The sequence below is a fragment of the Dreissena polymorpha genome, chromosome 6 (assembly GCF_020536995.1).
Source record: "Dreissena polymorpha isolate Duluth1 chromosome 6, UMN_Dpol_1.0, whole genome shotgun sequence".
Taxonomy (NCBI): domain Eukaryota; kingdom Metazoa; phylum Mollusca; class Bivalvia; order Myida; family Dreissenidae; genus Dreissena; species Dreissena polymorpha.
In genome coordinates, this window is record NC_068360.1 from 58,852,726 (window position 1) to 58,871,315 (window position 18,590).

Below are 18,590 nucleotides of genomic sequence, written 5' to 3' on the forward strand. Positions count from 1 at the left end.
ATCTTTTTAGTTTTATTTATAAAAATCAATTACAATCACTTTCGATTTATAATCTTTATTTGCACACCACTTCTTTACTATGCACAATAATCAATAATAGTACAACTAAATAAATACGATATTTGAAAATTCTACGAGCAACATCGAATATATTTATATCTTAACACTTTAAATGCAGGTTTACTGCTGTAAATAACAGTGGCTTAATATTTTGTCATAATATTTTTTAGACTCCATTTGATTAAAATCATGTACGTTTTTCAAAAACAAATGTTTAGATAAAAAAACATATATGCCTGCATTTTTAAAGAAAATATATGACATGGTTTGATAAAGCAGAATATATACCTGCGTTTTGTAAAAAAAAATACATCACATGTTTGGATCTAAAACATGTTTACTGGCATAATGTCAGAAAAAAAGGAATATAAATAACAGGTTAACATACACACAATCAAATCAATTAATGAAAAATGAATATTGGGCAAGGCGCTTAACTCTTCTGGCATCCATCTACATCATCTATATCTACAGGACAATTATAAACATGTGTTATATTAATATAAAAAAAAGACGTACACATGGTAGGTGAAGTCAACTTAAAACAAAACTTAGTCAGTTCATAGGAGTGTGTAGCTTTTCCAAGGATACTAAATGACTATAGAGATCATTCAATAAACATTCCAATAGCTTATAGGAAAACTTGAGTAGGAAAAACATGTATGTGATACGGTTCGATAATGAAGCGAATCCCTAAACACTTTCATTGTAATGCCCTTTGTGCGTTTAAGTATAAGTAAGTATATAACAGATTTATGCAATATTCGTCATCTCCTGCCATACATAGGTGAATAATAACGCTGTCAATGCTTTTCAATTAAGGAGGGCATTTCAATAGTGACATGTAACATGTATCACTAGGAATAAAAGCATATGTCTCTTGTTTAGCTTTTTGTTACTAGTGTCAAGCTTTATTCCACATTTAATGCATACGAAACCTAGCCCACGTGATAGATTAGTCCATGTCTAAATTGTCCGCAGACAAAAAGATAGGACTTTTTGGGTCATCATCATCGAGCGTCCATGTATCCTTTTCTTGACTACCAACCTTACTGGCGTATGCGCTGTCAGGGTCTTCTATTTCTTCAGCGTCCATATTTGCAAGTTCAGAAGCGCATGCGTAATCTGGATGATCAATTCCTTTAACTCGCCCCACATCTTGGAATATAACACAGTTTCGCCCTTCTTTGATTTTGGACATCACAAACTTATTTTCTACTTTGTCATATGCCAGAAAGCAGTCTGTAAAATAAAAACACAAAATCACTATACACAAAGGGTGATCTGTGATAATCAATGAGGGAAACACACGAATGTACATGACGAAATAGAGATACATGCCATTAATTGCGTTCCTGATTACTGACGTAACTTAACTGTTCAAAGCACTGAGAAGTTTGTAAAATGAATATTGCTTCTGTCCTTACTTTTTAAACTCGGCTTAGATATCAGTTACTCAAATATTGTGATAAAGTCTAATGCAGATTATATGCGACTACTGACGGGTTCCCGAGGTTTTACTATAGCTATATAAGGAAAACTGACACGCCTCCTAATAGCAATGTTTTTTCATCGGACCGGAGTCGTTTCCAAGCTTTGCAGAGATATCATTCAAACAAATGTTGTCGTTTCATTTTTATTCGAAAAAAAAACATTGTCTTTTAGAGTCTTCACAAGTATTCACTCAAGTCATAAAATCAAATCACGTTTTTCAATGGATTTGAACCATGTTCGTATTCGGCCAATATATCATAAGAACAATTGATTTGAGCAAGTTTCATTACGATAGGAAAATGTGATTTATAGTTTCCATAAGGTTGAGCTATAGATAATCGCGCCGGCCAATGTACCGGAATCATTTTAAAACCCAGCCGAGATATCACAAGAACTTAGGGTCTTGGTCAGTTACATGAAGAACGGACAACACGCGTGACTTCTAAAGTATTCAAAGGGTTTCGCTTAAACCATATAAGGAGCCCCACTCACCCCCAACCTATGGCGGTTATGTTTTCCACAGACATGAACCCTTTATTAAATCTAACTCAGAACAAATGTTCTGACCAAGTTTCATGAACATTGACCACAACATGTTGACAATGTTCACATACAAGCAAAACTGTCTCACCCCTTGCGGCAATGTTTTTAGAAGACCTGTACACTTTTTTTATTCGACCTAGAAACCAGCAGCACAAATGTTCTCAGCATGTTTCTTGTACACTCAACATGCGACTTCATGATTATTCATTAAGTATTACTAAAGTCATAAAAGGAAAACTGACTTTCGGTGGTAAGGTCTTTCAATTGAGCAGAACCATTTTCGAGCTTGGTCGACTTATTATCAGCACAAATGTTCTGATCAACTCTCATGAAATTCTGTCTTTTAGAGTGTTTACAATTTGTAAGGCATATAAGGCAAAGTTAGTTTAAAGGAAACAAACAATACGCATTTTACTAATTGTCGTATTGAGAATTACTTTATAAGCAGAATACACATTGTGAAAAACAAAGATTAAGAAAAAATATTTAGAAGCATACGTAATCATGTACAAAAAACACACACAATTGATTTTATATTTTGACGATTTATATGTTTTTGAAACAATCCAAACTTAGGGTTAATAAAAGCATCTGCCCTCACCAAACTTTTGGTTTAGCTTATTCCTTAGGTTCTAGAATTTAGAAACGTCGGGGTTGTAAAGTATGTTTATTATTGGGATAAATGTGATGAAAAAAACACCTGATAATTGTATATGTTTCTATCTAATCCTTTCATTTATTTGAAAACAAAACGCCTCATTTTTTAAATAGTAGTGTAACATATTAGACTTGCCATTCACATGGAATTTGTTGTCTACGCCAGTCGCTTCATACTCAAACCACGTGCACTTTTCTTCATTCTGAAATAAAAATAGAGACGCTAACACAACATATAAACCGTTGTCTAATCTTTTAGTCCGATATCATAGGTGGATTGACAAATATATTAACAGAAATAATCATTCGTTGAACCTCATACAAATCCGACCAATTTACTTTGTATTTATTGTTGGATGTTTTTAAATAATTAGAAGATTAGTCTACCTCAGAGTTTGACAATTACATTATTTTTACAAAATGGCAATATAATACCTAAGCGTAATATAACTGAATCATGACTCATTCAGAGCAGTTTTATTAAAATCTTACATCAGTGTAAGATCGTATTTTAATTCATTCGTGATCAAACTTGTAGTCATATGTATATTATAATCTAAAATGTCTAACCGATATACGAATATCTCTTTGACCATCTGTGCGCACATCTAAGCTCACGTAAGATGTCCCGTCCATTCCAAACAAGGCCGCTTTTCGAGCCAACGGATTAAATGATATTTCGACTGTCTTGTTGACGTATTCTGAAAGGAAGATCAACATGTTTCTTTCACGGGAAAATGAAGTGGTACATCTTATAAGTAACGACTTAACTATCAGTATTTTTAAATAGTTGAATACACTAGAATGCTCGACTAATGCTTCTAAATTATTAACTCCATTCTTTCAAATACTGATAGAGACAACGATATCACAACTAGAGCTACCAATAAAGAAGTTTTATATCCACACTTACTAATTCGTCACAAATGAAGTTTTTAAGTCAGTTTGCTTTGACACGAACATCGAACTTTCCCCAAAAAATTACAACAACAAACATGAAAATATACTTGCAATTCCAACAATAGACACCAACGTCTTCGATTTATGACTATTTTATGTTATAACCTTGATTTTTGTACTAAACTCTCAGCTAAGGACACGTCTGTCATTATACTATTACATAATCGTATTATGTTCGTAATTTGTACTCACTGGGTCTGTCTACCCTTTCAATAGGTACGCCGTGAATGCCAGATTGGTCAATGAACATGTAAAGCGAGCTGTCGTAAATAGAAAATACGATTTTCTGTGTAACACGCGTGGTTTTTGCGGGTCCAATTTTTAGGTCCTTAACTATCGGAACTTCAGTGTGAGCTGAAAAAATCATATAAGTAGCAGCAATTAGTTTACCGTTCCAATTTTACATATAAAAGTTAATATTCTGAAGATGTGTAAAATAGTTTTGTGTTCAACGGCAGAAACTTTAGCGATAATAGAGGAATGGGACGGAGGAGTTTAAAACATTAATTCCTATGTTTAGAGATATTTTGCTTGATCGTAAATGTAAATGCATACTTTCCACTAGTAAAAACAAGATACTGGAAACATACAATAATCGAATGGTAAATAAATTGATGGGGGTAAATCAAAACTGGACTGATATTTGTTATTTCAAAAGTCATTTTCTACCTAGTAAATATACCCTAGTAGTTATGTTTTGTTTATAAAAGCATCAAATTATTGAAATAACAACATTCAGCAACAAAACTAATAATACTAATAAGATTTTTAAAATCATGTATAAAAAAACATTTATGAGCACCTATATGACGGATATAAAATCTGTAACATTCTTTTAAGAGAAACAACACTATAGTTATGCTTTGAGGTTTAAAACTTACGATGTTGTTTAGGGTCCGGAGAAAGAATAGCACTGGTCTCATACCAATACCACGACGACTTCTTCTTTTCACTTTTTCTTAAAACCTTAAATAATAAATATACTAATTAAGTCTACGGCATATTTTAATTTGAACAAGTAAGATTATATTCATATAAAATTCGATTTTTTTCCGAAACAAGTGTTCAGTTCACGTGCACTTTAAAAGAAAGGGAATACCGCAATAGTTAAAACGTCCATATCGTTACAAAAAATATAGTGTTCAGTTCTCATCATAAAAATTAATTCAATGCAACAACAACAACTTTTTTCAACTGAGGATACACTCATCTTTAAAAATAAAAACAGGCTCACCAGACTGAAACGCGTTTTACCGTCCACTTTAACGTCGTGGTGGAAACTATTGAGAATCTCTGTATGATTAAGGTCCGGTGTGAATGTCTGACCTATCAAAACCAGCTCGTCACCTTCACTGATAAAAAACAACACAATGCTATAGATGTTATTTGTATGTTTTCAGAATTAGTCCGATAATCATGATCCCACTAAGGAGAATAGATTTATATAATCGTATGTAAATATATACATTGTCATCATTTTACTACTACTGTTTTTTTCTGATCACATTGAAATCATTTTTCAAATATTTTGTGATATATCATCAACTGAAATAAATACAAGAAAACAAGTAACAAATGACGATATATATTCCATTCTTCCATTCAGAGACCCTGATTTTCGTCAACACTTCGAAAGGTTAAAACATTTATGAGTGAAAAAAAATTCTTTTACATGATTCCTGTATGGGTCAAAGGATGTACACAGGTTAAAGACGATAATTATTGGACTGAGAGAATATAGTTTCACAAAATGTATTTATACCGAATGCGCATCTTCTGTGCCGGATATCCATCAATGATATCCTTCAGTAGATGCTGGTACTTGTATTTCTTCCCTGAAGGCCGCGTGTAGGTGTATAGAGTTGCGCCAAAATAATCCCCAGCCTCTGTGTCCGTCTGATAGGCGTGTGGAATAGTGATCACCGATTTTTGATCAGGCTTCGGATCCTGATAAAAACAAATACTGACAGTCGGACAAGTCTAACACTTGTATACGTATACACATATAAAGAATGTTAAAATGCTGTTGCATCACCATGATATCATTTTTATCTTAGATTGATGGTAATTGCTATAATGCTTGAAACAGGACAACAATACATGACAGATTATACTCTTATGTATAACACCTGAGGCACCGCCTCGAAACGGTAGAAGGCAAGTATAGCAATGATGTTTTAAACCAATCTTTATTCACAGTTTGTGCATTTATGGGAAACTGAATATTAACCGCCTTTTATCACAATTCGAATAAAACTGATAAACAAAATACGTTCATTTTAATTATACTATGTAATAGATACTCGAATGTTAAAAGGTAAACAAAGCCACACAATGTTAACCTTCTAAGGAAGTTTGCAATCAAACAAAAACACGTATCAACTACTTTATTGTCTTTATTTCCAAGACTTAGAGAAATGTCATCTTAGAGTAAAAGAAATAATTTCAGCTTCAAAATCTCGCGATCAGTCGAATCGGCTTCCCAATTTCTTTAATGTCAACTGGGAAATGGTAGGTAAACAACTCAGCACTAAATTTGGGTAAACGTAATTACTTCCTAATGGAAACCATTTTAACTATGCAATAGATCTTCAGAAATATGTTTGGATTTAGGAACAACAATTTGATACTGTTTTTAGCATGACAGATCATGAAGAAGGTTATGAATGACATCAACCTTACTGACTGTGCATACGATTATTATCACAGAAACCATTAAATCTGCGTTTTGAAATGGTACGTTAAAATTTGTTGTGCGAAACTGTAGTCGATGTCGATGTATAAACACATATAAGCTAGAAATCGTAGGAGAAAATATAATGTCATCACACATATAAATCGTATTAGCATCTCGTGAAAAGATCTCTGCCAAAAATAGGGAATAAAACCGATTCTAGTCAGCTAAACCCAGGCTGATTTATAAAACATTATATTGCTCAATTATTGATACAGCATCGCAGGGAGTAAATCGAGAAAATAAAATGTTGTGTTAGCTTTAACACCCTTTTTAATACTAAAGGGGCGGTAAAAAAACAACATCAATCAAGTTGCAACTTTGAAACATTTGCACTAGTGAATTAAACTACACGTTGTTTTAGTCGATATAGGATTATGATATCAGCATACATTTTCATTTTAGACCAGTTCATCTTGCACATTAATACTAAGCCAATAGGTCAGTAGCCATATTACAACAATATTTTATTTTTAATTAAATGGCATTTAACAAATATACTTAAAATTCATGAGAACACAGCTATGAGCAGAACCAAACCTAAAGGTAGAAATCGATTGCACAATAAATTGACTTGATCACTATGCGTTTAATTAGCCGAAAGACAAATTGTGTTGTCTTGTAAATGATCATTTGCAAACGTGCTTTGTTTTGGTTAATTTAATTGAATAGTCCAATAAGAATCCTTACATTGTAAATGCTTCACTATTACTTTGTAAACTCGCAAATAAAGTATCGGGCGAAGTCAAATATAACGTGGCATGTTTGTCTGTATGTTGTTCAAGCAGAACGAATGACCTGGAGAAGTGCATGTAACAAGAATCTACTAACACGTAAGTAAACAACCTGATTGAAACTAAACTAGTACACAAGTTATTGTAAGATTTTATTTTGGATACTTTTTTCTCAAATCATTAACAGTAATACTGATACTTAATTGTATAAACATTGCGTCCATGTAAAAAAACGACATTTGTGTGGTGTATACGAAATTAAGGTGTTTTCTGGCTTTGGGTTCTCTTTCTGACGATCATACAGTTGTATTGATTTTTTCTTCTGGATAATTTGGAAATACGTGATCCACACTTGTATACACAGACTTTATACTTAACTAGGGCAACTTACATTATTGCTGAAAGAGTCGTATTGTAGTATTTTGAAATTAATATCCCTGGTTTGTGATGAATCGAACTGTTTAGCCCATATTGAGTTCGCAATTGACGATTGCGGATGTATTGGCGACGTCAGCACATTGTGTGTTAATATGACATCATCTTCGTCCTCGTGAGAGGAATACCCAGAGTCGTTACGCTCGAATACAGCGGATGTTTTATTTCTGTCATTACCCGAGATTTCATTCAAGCTGTTCATTGAATTTGTTATATCCACACCATCATTTTGACCGTATGCTACGAGTTCATCATTGTCGTGCACATACTTGCCAACAGAAATATTATCTTCAAGAACATTGTTATCTTTTTTAAAGGGAAAACGCCGGCGTTTTACTTCAATGTCCTCAATTTCCAAAGCACTATTTCTCTTTAGTAGTCGCTTCGTTCTTAATGACTCGCCAGACACCGACACTAGAAGGTCAATAGACTCCATCTTTCTTTGTATTTTGAATGATATCCCTTTAAGAATAAAAATTACCGAAATATCCGACACATCGAGTGTCTGTTATTAATCGATAGGCATGTATTTAACTGTTTTATTATACAACCTTTAAAACATTTTCTAAAGCACAATCACTGTTAAACATCACCAGCGATACAGAAATAGTTTTTAAACCAATAACGGTCATTTTATTTTCCGTAAATACACTTGTTTCACATCAAGGTGTTTCTGCACACAACAATTCTAAGGGAAAATCACATTAAACGTGCCTTTGAATGTGACAATTCACATTTAATCAATTATCCACTTTGCAAATCCAATATTATAAAATAGTCAGTGATCTATCAATTTTGTTATCAGCAATGATTCTTTAAATCTCTTATATTAACCACTTTAATCTAGATGGATCAACACTGAACATTCCCGGATTTTAAGAACACCACTCCTGAATAAACCTATCGAGATTTTCTGAAAACGATGTTCATATTACAGCATACGAGCAATCACATTTTTCGTAAACAGAGACCCGTATGTAGGTCAGTATTGATTACCGTGATAAAGCCGAAGAATAGAATACATTATTAATACAAGTGTGTTTTTAATCGACTGTAGTTTAGTTCATCTTTCAGGTAGGTTTATTTTACACACTTAAGAAAACAATAATTGTTGAAACATGCAAATACTAGCTAATACGAATAGTGAAAGAATTGATACAATTTAACCTTTAGGTAACTGAGTTCTCATGTTTGACTTTCTTTCACTGAATTTCAGAAATAATTATCATTCAGTGGTGCGGAATTAGTAAATTCATGCACTGTTTGCCTAACAAAGACATAGACTGATAATATTATTAACTTCAACATGAGAACGTTCAACATGTATACAACATATTGCATGTACAACCAATTATTATTATACACTGTATATTACCGATCACTCACGAGTGTCTTTACTGTGTTTATATATGTTAACCTAGTTCTCGGATAACTAAGTTTAATGTGTGTACGTAAAGTGTCGCTGCAGATAAACTGTGCAATCCGCACAGGAAGTTTACAGAAGTTTCAAGGATGAGTTCGAAAACAATCAACTTTACATACTTTAGGGTTATTAAGTGTTTATGATTATAAACACACTAGATAAAATTCATTCTTTTTGTCTTATTGCCTCTTGCCTTAAAAAATATTGTCATCTTAAATAATGGTATTTAAATTTTTACAAGCATTCTTTAAAATTTTGCTGAATGATTTGCGTTGTGTTGCTACCCAGTAAATTGTTATTCACGCTTTACATTTTTTTGTAAATAATTATGTGTAACGCATAAAATCCGCTTAAAACGTCAACGCTATGTTTTTCTTTGGAGTCGTATGTACAATTGTTTGACTGCGAGTGTTGTGCTATTCATTGTACAAAAAGTCACCTGCCAAATACAGTGGACCTTATTAAAGTAATGCGAAGATGAAAGTAATTCGTGATTGTAAGATACTATGAATATTAGGATTGCATAGATATCCCTAGGAGTGAAACACGCTTAATAATCTAATAGTGTTCTTTTAAGGTAAATTAAGGGTTTTATTGGATTGTATTTGTTCAAAGTTTCAAACTACATTTTAATGTTGGGCAAATGTATGGAAAAAACTTAAATTTTAAGTTTTTTTGAGGCTCAAATCGACATTTTACATCTACGTGTAACCTAAAACATAGAGGTAGGTAGGCGGTTATTATTGAGGTAGGTAGGCGGTTATAATTGAGGTGGGTAGCCGGTTATTAATTGAGGTAGGTAGGCGGTTATAATTGAGGTGGGAAGGCGGTTATTATTAAGGTGGGTAGGCGGTTATTATTGAGGTAGGTAGGCGGTTATTACATGCGACACGTCGTCTATTGGTGGTTTACTTTTGTGTCAAGTTTTTGTAATCGCTCAGTATACGGCAAAGACATTTCTGAGACAGGACTTTTCAAGCGTTTAAATGCCTTCTTTTTTACACCTTTGTATATTAACTGACCTGTTTCACGAGTGTTACATGAGACACATCTTCAAATGATAGAAGAAAACTGTGCAAAATATTGAAAAACCATTTATATAAGGCAGAGTTAGTACTAAGACAGCAAATGTCGCACAGACATGTCCCACGTGTTACATAAGTTTAATGTTTGACTTTGTCATAAGGTGAGCTAAACATCAATAATTAAAACTTGAAATTAGAATACAAATTAAAAATTGCTTACTGTTTTTATAATGAGGCCAGACGGTGCGGACGGTTGGTCTCTTGGTTGACAGTCAATATAATCCTGTGGCATCTGACTCGGATTTGGAGTGATTGGGTGATCACGAACACCACTGGCAATAATAGTGTCCATTTCAATACTTTCTATTCTTTCTGAACAATAGCTGCTGGTCTTGCACATTTCTTTATCAATAGCATTTGCTAGTGTGAGTCGCATCTCCTTTTGAGTCGAAGCAGCTTCTGACCCTTCATCTGGCGAGAGGCTGGGTAATTCATCAACCTCCACATTTTCTTCGACTTTAAATTTATTTTCAACATGTCCAGGCAAAACCAAGGGTTGTAATGCCTTTGCCTTTGGCTCGCTGCTGTGGCCCTCGTTATAATTCTGACATTTAGATTTTTTTGACGTCTCAATAGAACACTCACCCATCTCTTCTGTTACACTGCGTTTCAGTTCGGTCTTACTACGTGCTCTCGTGCGACAGTTTTGGGTTTGGGCATCAGGTCTAAATTTCTTTGTTTCCGGCGTAAAGCCAAACCCGTTCGGCAAAATTCCTTCAGACGGCATAACGTATTTCTTACTAGGTATTTGTTCCAGAAGGCTTGGCACCAATCTAGAAAGAAAAAAAAAACATCTAAGTTGTGCTGTTTTTTTTTTCAATGTGATTTTAAAATGGATTCTCAGGTTGATATTAGTGTATCTTTGTATGACGTACAAATGTGAACAAATTAGATGAGTAAATATTTTATGCCTCAAAGATTCCTCTGGCTGAACATTCAGTTATATTATCTACCATGTTTCTGGAAAAAAAAACTCAAAAAGCTATAAATCATTCGGTTTAAACAAATGATAACTGGCTGGGCCAGGGAACATTTTTGAGTGTTAGTTCGTTGTTCTTTAAACAGTAAAACATAGCATGCAAAGAGGTAAACAGTGACAAAAAATAATAACTTACATAGTTGTATATGCTTTTTGAATAAAATAACGATCCAATATTTTCTTAACTTATATCAGTGCATAAAAAGGAGTTTCCAGGACAACGTGCATCACGAACAAACCACAATTAGACTTTACTTCACAATGCGATAAGCTTGTCCACGTGTTTCATCAAGTGAAATCCACTTATATGGATAAATTGTAATTGACTGGTAAAATATACCGGACGTAAATTAAGCGTTCTTGTAATTTCTCACACATGTAGCTCATGTGACATGTCTTAATCGCCAAGTACAAAGTCATAACAATTAAACCATTTTTGCAATATCATTTGTACAAAATGATGATATAGTATTATTCAATTTGGTTGTGTATCGATTTGGCTTCGCCAGAAGAAGAATAAATAATTTAAACGATGTAGTATTAACACATACACCAATCACAAACTTAAATGTTATCTAAGTTACCCCCCGTTCTCCCAGAGCTGCGACTTCACGACGATCATTCCGATCAAGCCACGATCTGAAAAAGGTTTGGATCGGGAGTCTAAATCGAGCAATTTGGCAAATTATGGTCTTCATTTCGACCATACTACAATGTACCAATGCTGCTAACACGCTTCTTATACGATGTTACGCAGACCGTTGCCGACCAGCGGCCGCGTTTACTGCGTTTACTTCCGCGACATTCAAGATCATAATACGACCCTACGCAGACCTATATAATTGTACGACGTTATCGCTCCGATCATATTACGATTGTATTACGCTTCTATTACGATTTTGGGGATGATGTATATATATCGTTGATTTGCAACATATTTTTCACTTCTTTCTAAACTTCAAACATGAACGGACGTATTTAAGCTGATCTGATTTATCTGCCTTTACTTCAGCAAGACAAAATGTTAGTTAACCTTTAAATTGCATGGATAGTTAACAGGCGGAGGCGCAGAAGAAGGCCAAGAAGATACTGGATACGGCCATGGCTATCTGCAGATAGGAGGCTCCAGTTTGGACAGTATGACACACTCTTGCGAGAACTCCGAATGGAAGACACCAATTCCTTCTTCCATTTGAGGATGGCACTAGCGATGTTCGATGAGCTGCTCCGACTTGCCATTACTATCAGCCATCTCGCTTCAGGAGATAAGTACCCTAGTCAAATGTATAACTTCAGAGTGGCTAAGAATACGATAGCGTATTTCATTCCTGAGGTTTGTAATGCTATTTGTGAGAAAGTTAAAGATGAAATGATAAAATGTCCAACAACTCCAGATGCATGGTCTCTCATAGCAGACGAGTTCAAGAACAGATGGAATGTCCCACGTGCATGCGATGCCCTAGATGGTTAACACGTGGCCATCAGATGTCCCCCAAATGGCTCGCTTTTCAAGAATTTCAAGCACTTCTTTCCCGTAGTGCTACTAGCACTGGCAGATGCTGATTACAAATTTCTATGGATTGACTGCGGAGGTCTTGGTTCTATGTCTGATGCTCAAATTTGTAACAAATCTGAGCTAAAACAGTGCATCGAAGACAGAGTAATTGAATTTCCAGCGCCAGACCCGCTTCCTAATGACAACGAGCCGATGCCCTACTTTATTCTGGGAGATGATGCATTTGGGTTGAGGACATATTTAATGAAACCTTGTTTGCAAAGAGATCTAACCAGAGAGCACATAATTACAAACTACAAAATATCAAGGGGTCACCGTGTGATTGAAAATGCTTTTGGTATTTTGGCACAAAGATAGCTGGTATTACTCACAACCATGCAGCAATTCCCAGCAGTGATACAAGACATCATAGAGTGTTGTGTTTGCCTTCATAACATCATGAGATTGCGCTACCCGGCTTTACAAAATGCCCAACTTGACCAGGACGATGATGATCACAATCCGGAGCCCGGTTCCTGGAGACAAGAAGCTAACATTCAAGAGGTACAAATGCCAGGATGACCAAACAGGGACAGCATCGCTGGGAAGAGACTATGGGAACTACTTAAACTCTATTTTAACAGCTCGGTAGGATCAATACCATGGCAGGAAAGAATTATTCCCCACAAGTATGTGTTATTATATACAGTGTTGGACATTTTAAGCAGTATATTTGCGGTATATTCAAATAATAACGAATAAGCTTTAACTACGATACTAAAGATCTCTCTACGATGCTTCCGCGCTGCCTGTACGATTACGGCGCTTTTACTACGCTCTATTTACGACTTTACACCGATTCTTGTTGGCCACGATCCCGCTACGCTTGTTTTGAGCATGTTCAAAATAAGCGTCGCGAGAGCGTAGAGTTCTCCGATCATGAAGACTACACCTCGATCATACTGCTCTTACGAAAAATCCAACACGTTTCTCCTGCGATTTTTCACGATCGTTTTCGGCCAGGTTTTGATCGTAGTAGAAGCGGCGTCTATGTGTGAACGGGGGGTTAAGGCCCTTCATTTGGTCTTAGTTATCCCAAATTTCTTTTCCAAGCACCGCTCTTTCTAAATATACGAGTATGAGTAATTGTCTGCGATCTGAAGGTATCATTATTATAAGCTTCGCCTTACATTAAAGCAAGCGGAAGCAAGGAAATAAACACATACGTTTAAGCAATATTTAACAAATGTATTAAGACCTATTATTGTGTTTATAAAGATTGAACATTGACTAGTTTTATTTTGTCTATATTGTTTACATTTTGTGTCTTAGTTTTCAGTAAAAAAATGTATATCACATGCATGATGTTTGTTAGTCTATAAAACATTTCAATATCGGGCGGCGCCCGATAAACATTTACATTCCTCAAATTTAATTTAAATTTAACATCGACACAAGACATACAGTAACATAAACAATGTAACATGTTGTTTCCATGCAAACTGAATAACAAGCATTCAGGAATTTGCTACATGACCATTTTAAATGGATGAACCGATGACACAATTCAACATTAAAACCTGACTCAAAAGTGCTTTAATCATACTTTCATTCGACCACTGTGTAACACAGTTTCAAGCTATTTTAATTAAATTTGCGCGTGCATGTAGGTTAATTGGTCACAAAATGTCAACCCACATCGCCCATATTTAAGCACATTGACGTCACTCTTCATTGAAATGGATATGGTGTCGCAACACTCCGGGAAATACTTATTCTTCACACAAAAACGGACTATGTGTCATTGACAGTAATATATGTATTCGGTAAAGCAGCCGTTTGGAAAAAAAACACTAATCTGCTGGTTCAAATGAAGCTGACCCAATAATAATCATTTCAAAATCACACCGTATTAATCGTTATTATTTAAATCAAGCTATTATTGGTTGATAAAATGGACCAGCTTTCTTTGTACCGAGGGATAAGTGGGTTTATCTAAACTCGTGCGAATTCCGGGATCAGTCTATTGAGCTAAGATGAAGTGTTGTAACAATTGCATATTTGACGGTAAGCAACACGAGCTGTCAGCTTTTATTTTATATTGTTTCTGTTCAAAGATCTTTGTTTGTGCACTGCTATGACTTGCGTTGGGAAAGAACGCGGGGGTTATGTATCACTATTCACAAAGCAGTCGAAAGCTAGTCCACGTTAAATTTCAAGCAGAACGGTTCATGTTATCGTCTATGTTAAACGTGATATTTGATTCAGCCCGTGTACTGATTTAAGAATTTAGTTTACAAAATACAGTAGTGTAGGACAAAATGTGTTTATCATGGACCTTTATTGTTACGCTATTCCAAAGCATACCTGATCAAACATCGAATCGTTAATCACTTGTAGTGAATACAATATAATTATAAAACAGCCACTATGTCTTTAACATTATATGCAGGTCTTAAACACGTGAACAAAGTTAATCTACACTATAATACAATGAACATTTAATTGAATCACATCTAAGTAAGTATGTATACATTCCATTAAATAATAAATTCATATCAAGGGCTGCCTCAACGTGTACCTTTTTTATTGAGGCCACTTTTCGCATTATGGCTGGAAAAAATACGTTCATATTTTTGAATCCTTCTTAAAACAGACACAGACAAACTTAACCTTGAAAATATCGTAATGTATTATTTATGATATAGGGATACAATAGATATAGAATCATCCCCCCCCTTCCCGTCCTCCTAGGAGAGTGATGCGAACGGTTAAGCACCTGAATTGAAACAGCAAACGAGTCACCAGTCGTACGTGCAGATGTTATTGAAAACTCAATATAAATTAGTGAAACTCCAGCTGCTGGAGCAGTATTGAATTATTATAAAATACAATAAATTGGTCCTTTATTTAAGGCAAGTGACCGATTGCCAAAACAGTACAAAACAGCACAATACAAAATAACATAAACACATATAAGAATAAAGCTGGGGACCGCCTTGAAACGGTGAATGCAAAGAATTGGGGGCTTACAAGCATTAAATTAGGATTAATCTCGCAATGCACTTAACTTTGGAAATAAAACACACAAAACCCGGGTACAAAACAACGCTGAGTCATTGTATGCACCAAATTGAATTGCAGTTTCTTTCAAATGATAACTTAAGCGATGGTATTTGATTTGAAAGTAGTTTAGAAATTTTGCAAATATCGTCAGATTTTTGTGTTTTCCCAACTTGTCATTTCTGCAACTGGGGATACCGAACTGAACTAGATTTATTTATATTAGTGGTTTTTACCAAAATGTAGTTCATTCCGGATTTAGTCTTTGTTTTATCCAAATATACATATTTGGGGAAACCCTTGTTGCTATTTTTGGAACACGAGCAGGTTATATGTTAGACGAAATCGTGGTAAACAAGTGGTACGTTTCCAACAACGTGGGAGATTAATATTATGAAGTAGTGGGTTAGAGATTTAAACAACGGGAAAAGTGAAAAAAATCATATGTAGAATTGTATTGTATATATACACATTGTATTACTTTTTCAGACCAATAACACATCTTGCTAAACGCTTAATGTGACCATCTGTGAACAAATTAAATTTAAACCATTTTATGTATATTTCAACACTAGTGTTTATCATTCTGGAACAGCAGACGATTTATTCAATAAATCACTATCTAACGGAGGGGTCCGGAGATAGCCGATGTATCACGATTGTAGTGTTTATCTGTCGTTATCCAAAGTGCAGTCGGTCGGTGAAGGTTTATTATAGGTCAAGTAGTCAGTTTTCTTAATATAGAGAAATTGTTCGCTAAGAGGTATCGTCTTAAAAGGACTATGTATATGAACATAGTAATATGTGATAAAGGATGAGTGTTAATGCGCATACTATCAATAACGTGTGAACAGTTTCTTAATAATTGTAAGAACTTTGTTAAGCAAAATACAGCTACAACAAAATCAAAATTATAAAACTATTGTTTTTTATCGGAGTTTAATCATGTGAATGCGTGTGCCAAAATATAAATGTCTAAAATTAACATAATAGACGTTATAATGCTTGTATTGTGTAACTTTTTGGGGGCATATCAAAAGTAGTCCCCAGACATAGACATGTATAAAATTGATGCAATCTCCCAAGTTTCACGCACATATTTATCGAAAATCAACAATGTATTTTATACGCATTAGAAACATAATTATACACTCTGTCAAACATATTTTTTATACACGGTTCCATCTGTATCCTAACTCTTTCACGATTATTAGAATTTACATTTAATACCGTTTTCGATAATGCGCATTTCACTACATTATTTACACTCTGTTCATACCGTATTTTTCAACTAAAACTGATTTTTTCGACCTCGGAAAGAACATATTAAAAACATTTAACTGAATTGTGTCGTCTTAAAAATGATAATTCAGCGTTTAATCTAACCTCTTGATGATATAGTTGCTACATGAGATTAATTTAATGCAATAATTTCACCGGAAAATGATAAAAAAAATCATCATCATCATCATCATCATCATCATTTTCATCATCGTTATCATAATCATCATCGCCATCAACGTCATCATTATTATCATCAGCAACAGCAGAAGAAGTATCATCATCTTCATCGTCATCATCAAAATCATCATCATCATCAACATCGTCGTCATAATCATTATGAGCATCATCAAAATCATCACCATTATTTTGTGTTTTCAGCAACAAGATCAACATCAATGACTCAACCTCATTAAGAACAGATGTTGAAGATTACTCATATATTTGTATATATATATTTTCCACGTTGTAATTGTCGAAAATAGTAATATAGATTAAACGAAAAGTAAAAGCAGACGAAACAAAAACAAATACCTTTTATCACGGACTAGATCCTAGTCGAACTAAAAGTGATCAAAATCCAACACGTCAGTCACGTACATATAATTGTTTATACATTACTGAGAACAAAAATATTTTCCCAAACTCGATCTTATTTTGTAGGCATGTGTTTTCTTATCTTCGCCAACGCGCTGTGTATATTTGCTTGTTGAACGAAACAATAGCATGAGGTATGAGTAGTTATGGGAAAACCCTGTGTGCCTTTTTGAAACGTGTAAACCTTATCGTGATACATCGACTATCTGCGGAAAATCCATAAGAAAGATTAATGAAATAAATTGGGTGAAAGCGTCTAAACAATTAAAGGCTGATTGTCAAGTCGATTACTAAATAAATGTCCGCATTGCTTTAAAAGACATATGGGTTCAAATATTTGAACAGGACACCACTATTTAATGAATATTTACTATATTTTATTCGTATGGCTTTTTATACATATCCGTGCTCACCTTCTTTGTATTAATTATCATTCTTAATTATTCCCATGATTGAAGAAAATTGCTGATACATCATAATTGTATCAATAAAAAAATAAACCAAACGAATCAAACAACCCATCAAATCGAAACATAAATCAATCCATAGAATCCATAAATCAATAGCAACCGATTAAATCAATAAATCAATCACAACTTAAAGAATCGATAAATCGATATCAACCACAACAGTCGATAAATGAATCAAAATACATAGAACCGATAATCAAACTCAAGCCATAGAATCGATCATTCAATATCAACCCATAAAATCGATAATCAATATCAATCCATCGAATCGATAAATCAATCTAAACCCATTAAATAGACACATCAACCACAACCCATTAATCGATAAATCAAGATCAACCCTTAAAGTCGATAATCAAAATTAATCCATAAAATCAATAAATCATTCCCAACCGATAAAATAGAAAAATCAATATCAACCAATATAATCGATAAATATGTGAAATCGATAATCAAACTCAACCCATATGATCAAGGAATCAATCACAACCCATAGAAATGATAAATCAATGTAAGCCAATATAATTAAAAAATCAATGTCAGCCAGCAAAATACACAAATAAATAAAGCTCATCTCATA

General features: G+C 34.2%; 1 protein-coding gene across 6 annotated transcripts; it reads right to left on the reverse strand.

Annotated features, from left to right (window-relative positions):
* Window positions 1–360: 360 nt before the first annotated feature.
* On the reverse strand, window positions 361–17,731 carry LOC127833537 (uncharacterized). 6 transcript variants are annotated; one of them, XM_052358837.1, is made up of 11 exons: window positions 17,478–17,731; window positions 12,992–13,135; window positions 11,689–11,743; window positions 10,286–10,898; window positions 5,477–5,661; window positions 4,949–5,066; window positions 4,596–4,680; window positions 3,907–4,068; window positions 3,325–3,455; window positions 2,891–2,957; window positions 361–1,302 (listed from the first exon to the last, which is right to left on the reverse strand). In XM_052358837.1, the coding sequence occupies exons 2-11, from the start codon at window positions 13,050–13,052 to the stop codon at window positions 1,016–1,018; spliced, it is 1,764 nt and encodes a 587-aa protein (XP_052214797.1). In that variant the 5' UTR covers window positions 13,053–13,135; window positions 17,478–17,731; the 3' UTR covers window positions 361–1,015. The 6 variants fall into 6 exon arrangements, with proteins under 6 accessions (XP_052214797.1, XP_052214799.1, XP_052214801.1 ...); XM_052358839.1 differs by lacking the exon at window positions 12,992–13,135 and having other exon boundaries at window positions 17,478–17,729; XM_052358841.1 differs by lacking the exons at window positions 11,689–11,743; window positions 12,992–13,135 and having other exon boundaries at window positions 17,478–17,727.
* Between the last annotated feature and the right edge of the window lie 859 nt (window positions 17,732–18,590).